At 44.0% G+C, this 5578-nt stretch overlaps 1 protein-coding gene across 1 annotated transcript in view; it reads left to right on the forward strand.

The window, feature by feature from the left end:
• The first annotated feature begins 232 nt into the window (after positions 1 to 232).
• Positions 233 to 5578, forward strand: part of LOC107121883 (chitotriosidase-1-like) — a 20217-nt gene continuing 14871 nt past the window's right edge. The window contains exons 1-2 of the mRNA XM_015424893.1: positions 233 to 302; positions 3241 to 3270. Of these exons, the coding sequence (XP_015280379.1) occupies positions 266 to 302; positions 3241 to 3270 (67 nt within the window). The 5' untranslated portion in view covers positions 233 to 265. The remainder of the gene's footprint in view (positions 303 to 3240; positions 3271 to 5578) is intronic.

Consider the following 5578-nt stretch of genomic DNA (forward strand, 5'->3'; position numbering starts at 1 on the left):
TGTCTATTAGGTGTTTTTCTCCTTTCCTTTCCTGATTTTTGGACATCCAGTCTTTGTAGGCATCTTTCTGAGTGCCAAGAAAAACTGATTAGCCACTTGTGATGATGTAATTCTGTAATCACCACTTCAGTTGCAACACACCGTAACCACAGGTGGATGGGAAATGTGGTTTCTTCACACACACTCTTTGTGGTATAAAAACAGAGTGAGCTGAGGCATACTCCAGGCACATCCATCTGCTTTCTGAGGGACAGGATCCAGAAACATGGCAAGCAGCATGAGCCAAATGTTCACTGGGGCTGGTAAGTATGTTTTCAATAAATAACATGCAGATGATTATGAACTGCTTTGCTGGATTTCATCTTTTTAAATATGCTGCTGTACAATACATGTCATGTCTTGAAGCTGGCAGGAAGAAACACCAATACTGAAGACCAACAATTTTTTAAAAATTAAGTTGTAAATGTCAACTACTCTGTTCACAGACTTGAGGTATTAGGACAGGCTGGGGTGATCAGATGCAACAGAGAACAGGGTTGGGGGACTTGGGAAATTTCTCAGGCCTTTTGGGAACCCTCACCAGTGTAACTTGGATATTAGGCAGAAGAGGGGGGTTTCAGCAGATGCACTTTGCTATGGAGGGAGAAGAACAGCATTTCCCCACCCCCCCCAAAAAAGAGCTTCTGCCTTCCCTCTCACTAAGTAGGCAAGTTACTCTCTGACACATTCAAAGAAGGCCACCTATCAACCAATATCTTTATCTGAATGTTCTACGGTACATTCTGGCACTTTTAAAGCTGTGAATAACTAGTTAAACACTTGCAGAAGAGAGAATATTCCATAAACTCTGTTAGGAAACTAAAGATTCTGAGGGGCAAGTTTGTAAAAAAAGCACTGACAGCTGTTTGTTTGTTTTTTAACTGCTTAACAGGGGGTGTTAACATATTCCCTGTTGGCCTTTTTTGTGCTCCAAATTGCTTCCCAAGCTTTTTTCCTCCTACAGGGTTCCAGTGTCTGAAATTCAGACATGTGTTTATGCTCATAAATATGTTTCTGGAATGTTATGCAAGTAAAGGCAGCTTGGGGGGGGGTGATTTGCAGCAGAAATATGGCTGGTGGCAAAAAGGTTCCGCATCCCTTTTTGTGGCAGCAGCAGCTTGAGGTTTTCAGAAAGCAATCTGATGCACTGTCCAGGACAATGATAAAACTGTATTAAAGAATTTTCTTGTCAGCATGGCTTTCACATTTCTGGTTATGATCGATGACTAAAACAGATGCTGCTCTAATGCACAGCAAGATTCAAGTCTAGTACCAACTTATAAAACAAGAAGATTTCCAGGATATAAACTTTTGAATGTCAAAAGTTCCCTTCACCAGAGTTGAAGAAGGGAGCTTTGACTCTGAAATCTCCTTGCTCTTTACAGTACTATGCTCTCGTTCTTCTACTGCAGATCAACACGGCTACTCACCTGAAATGCTGTAATGCAGTATTCAGATATGTTTATAATTATGAACGCTTCAAGTAGTGTTAACATAGCAGAAGGCACATTGTGAGTTCATAAGAACATAAGAGAAGCCAATGTTGGATCAGGCCAATGGCCCATCCAGTCCAACACTCTGTCACACAGTGGCCAAAAATACCAGGTGCCATCAGTGGGGCCAGGACACTAGAAGCCCCCCCCCTCCCCCCCCCCGAAGCACCAAGAATACAGAGCATCACTTGCCCCAGCCTGAGAGTTCCTATCTATAACTTGTGGCTAACAGCCACTGATGGACCTCTGCTCCATATGTTTATCCAATTCCCTCTTGAAACCATCCGTGCTTGTAGCCGCCACCACTTCCTGTGGCAGTGAATTCCATGTGTTAATCACTCTTTGGATGAAGAAGTAGATCCTTTTACCTGTTCTAACCCGACTGCTCAGCAATTTCATTGAGTGCCCACGAGTTCTTGTATTGTGAGAAAGGGAGAAAAGTACTTTCTCAACCTGCTCTATCCCATGAATAATCTTATAAACTTCGATCATGTCACCCCTCAGCCATTGTTTCTCCAAGCTAAAGAGCCTCAAGCGTTTTAACCTTTTTTCATAGGGAAAGTGTTCCAACACTTTTATCATTCTACCTGCCCTTTTCTGCACTTTTTCCAATGCTATAATATCCTTTTTGAGGTGTGGTGACCAGAACTGTACACAGTACTCCAAATGAGGTCACACCATTGATTTATTCAGGGGCATTATGATACTGGCTGATCTGTTTTCAATTCCCTTCTTAATAATCCCCAGCATAGTGTTGGCCTTTTCACTGTTCAGTTTTCACTGTTGTGTTTACCAGTACTTCTCACATGAAATCTATGAAGCCAGAGTAAGAATACAAGTATTCCTGATTTTCAGTCTGTTTTTCAGAAACACTCTACTTTCCCTAAACTACTAGTACCAATGTTATGGTACCTACAGAACAACAAGAATGCACACATGCATTTCATTCTGTGCAGAATCGTTTCTCCACTTTCTTGGCCAAGGCCACTTGGTGACAGTGGTAGTCAGAATTGCAAATGGAACTGAGGTGTACCAGTTGAATGACCAAACAAGTTTTCTGCATGCACCCTGTACACCCTCCCACCCCTCGAGCACAAGACTGGAGTTAACTTTCCTTGTCATGCTCTTCCCATTTTAAACAGTCACATTAGAATCATAGAATCATGGAGATGCAAGGGATCTCCAGGACCATGTAGTCCAACCTCCTGCACAATGCAGGAAATTCACAAATACCTCCCCCCACACAAACACCCAGTGACCCCTGCTCCATGGCCAGAAGACGGCAAAAATCCTCCAGGATCCCTGGCCAAACTGGCCTGGAGAAAAAATTGTTTCCTGACCCCAAAGTGGCGATCAGCATTTCCCTGGTCCCCGAGAACTAAATACTGATACAGCCCTTCCTGCCCTCCTTCTCATGGTCTGCCTAAGTTCACAGAACCAGCTTTGCTGTCAGATGCCATATGCAAACTCTCTTCAAGAGTTAATTCAAATTATACATTTTATTTTTTTTACTTATTTGATATTGGTATACTTAATGATTAGGATATTTTGTGTTCCTGTTTTGTACTGTAAACCATTTTGAATCCATGTAAAAATAAGAATGTTACTGTTTTTATTTAATCATTATCCTAGAATCAGGGAACTAGACAATGCTGACAATATAGGACAACTCTCCAATAAATTTGTCTTCCATTTCCTTTTGCTCCAGGTTTAGCCATCTTGCTGTTTCTTCACTACAGTAAGTAAAATAAAGACTTTTTAAAAGTTCACATTTCCCAAATCTGAAATAAAAAGAAAACAAGCCAGATGAAGGATGAAATTATACCTGTATTGTAAAGCATGTTGAAAAATAATTAGAAGCAAGTCTTTCTGCATGGCAATCAATCCAGTGAGAAATTCAGTACAATCATCTCTAATGTTCTATCCCTTTAATAGATGCTTAATGTGTGGAAAGAAGCAAAATTTTTACATGGCACTGTAAATGGCATCCCATGAAGCCTCTGTTAAAGGGACGTGGTTTTTTTTTCCTCCAGGCAATTGGCAACCCTACACCAGAGCAGAATGACTAGGATGGTGAGGGATCTGGAAACTAAGCTTTATGAGGAAAGGTTCAAAGACCTGAGAATCTTTAGCCAGGCAGTTGGCAACCCTAGGTTACAGAAGCAAGGCTAGAACAGGTCAGTTGGAAACCCCACAGCAGAGCAGCTCAATACCCTCTGGTCAGTACAGCTATTGGTTGTGTGGTAAACTCAGCAGATTGTTGGCAGCATACTGGGGATGGGGACCCTTCGTGACTTCTCTTCCGGTTGGGGTTGGCTGTCTACAGAGAATCCAGAGGTACACAAGGACTGTAACGAGGACTGTCCCACAGTAAAAGCAAAGAGCAAGTGGACTACAAAGGTCTGCACATGGTGTTCTGGCAAGGTCCTCAGCTCCCTCCTCTACCTTAGGGGTTACCACATGATGGGATGCACTTGTGGGAAGGGGGAATTAAGCCACTGCTTATGCATACTTATATGGAATTGCACTGGAACTGTTTCTGCAGTATCACTAGGACTGTTCCATGGGGTTCTGATCCTACAAAGCATATAGGCATCATAGGTGTTTGGTCAGCAGCAGTACCACATAATGGAGTGGCAGAAGGTCACCCTGGACTGTTGTTGTATTTCAGCACAATAATGTAGTGCTAATGAATCTGCCAGTCCCCTCCCCTTTCAGGATGGTAATATTTACTGCTGGTAAAGGTAAATTTTGTGGGAGACAGGTTTGCTGAGGTGATATATACAGCAGGCACAGGAGGGCAGGGAGAAACAATTGCTGCAGTCCTAGTTTAAGGTGGGGGACTACCCTTGCCTTGCTTACCTGTGTGTGGTTCCTTGTCCTTGCACCATCACCACCCACTGGGGGAGTAGAGGCTCTGTTTTGGCGAGTGCCCATTAGGGATCCCTGATGTAGGATATCCTGCTGTTAATCTTTTCCAGTAGGATGAATGAGCACCTGTAAAGGTTCTCAGCAGGGCAGCATTAGACAACTGCTAGCATTTCTGTATTGGAGTGAGCAAGTCAGCATGCCTGGACATTGGGGGGGGGGCTACATCCCTCGCAGGGCTCTTTTTGTAGCAGGTACTCATTTGCATATTAAGCGACACACCCCTAATGTAGCCAATCCTCCAAGAGCTTACAGTAGCTCCTGTAAGAAGAGCTCTGTAAGCTCTTGGAGGATTGGCTACAATGGGGGGGTGGCGGTGGCCTAATATGCAAAGGAGTTCCTGCTACAAAAAGAGCCCTGCGAGGTGTTATCTCCTTGAATGAGATGCCTCTCTTTGTCTTAACCTGGGTGCTGTCCTCTTACCCCTCTTCTCTCTGGCTTTGTCCTCTCACTCACTGCACGTGGCTTTCCATGGAGACACATGTCTCTGCGGGTCTCTCCCGTAGAGACAATGCCCTCATACCCCCTTACACATTATGCCGGACAAGCTGGCCTTTTCCGATAGGGAAAGGACTCTTTAGATTAGGCTTCTTTCTCTTCTTTTGACTGCAACCTGAATGTGAACTGGATCTACCTTTTTTGCAATATACGTCTTGGGAGATTTATTTACTGCCCTCTATCACGCTTCTATGGCTGGGCAAAACTCTGCTATATCCCAAAAGTTTGTTCTCTTCCTTTGCTATTTGTGCTCAGTGCTCCTGTCACCAAAGTCCCTCTGGTGTGTGTTGTGTGTAATATGAGGCCAGAGAGTTATAGCCCCATGCTATGTGCCCTGTTATCTGAACCAGGGGTCATTTTGTAGAAAAAGAGGTGCAGGAGCTCATTAGCATAACTCATTTGCACAACTCATTTGCATATGCCACACCACCTGACATCACCGGAAGTGTGTCAGAAGGCAACACCCACCGCTCAGGCTCCACTGGACTGTTTTGGATTGCTAGCTATTGGGGGGGGGACCTGCAGATCTGTCCTCGCAGAGGAGGGAGAGCTTGTACCTGAATAAAACTTGCTCTTAAAGGTGCCACTGTACTGTTTTGGACTGGCGGGGGCGGCGCTGC

The sequence above is a fragment of the Gekko japonicus genome, unplaced genomic scaffold (genome assembly GCF_001447785.1).
Source record: "Gekko japonicus isolate JY-2015 unplaced genomic scaffold, Gekko_japonicus_V1.1 scaffold1404, whole genome shotgun sequence".
Classification (NCBI taxonomy): Eukaryota; Metazoa; Chordata; class Lepidosauria; order Squamata; family Gekkonidae; genus Gekko; species Gekko japonicus.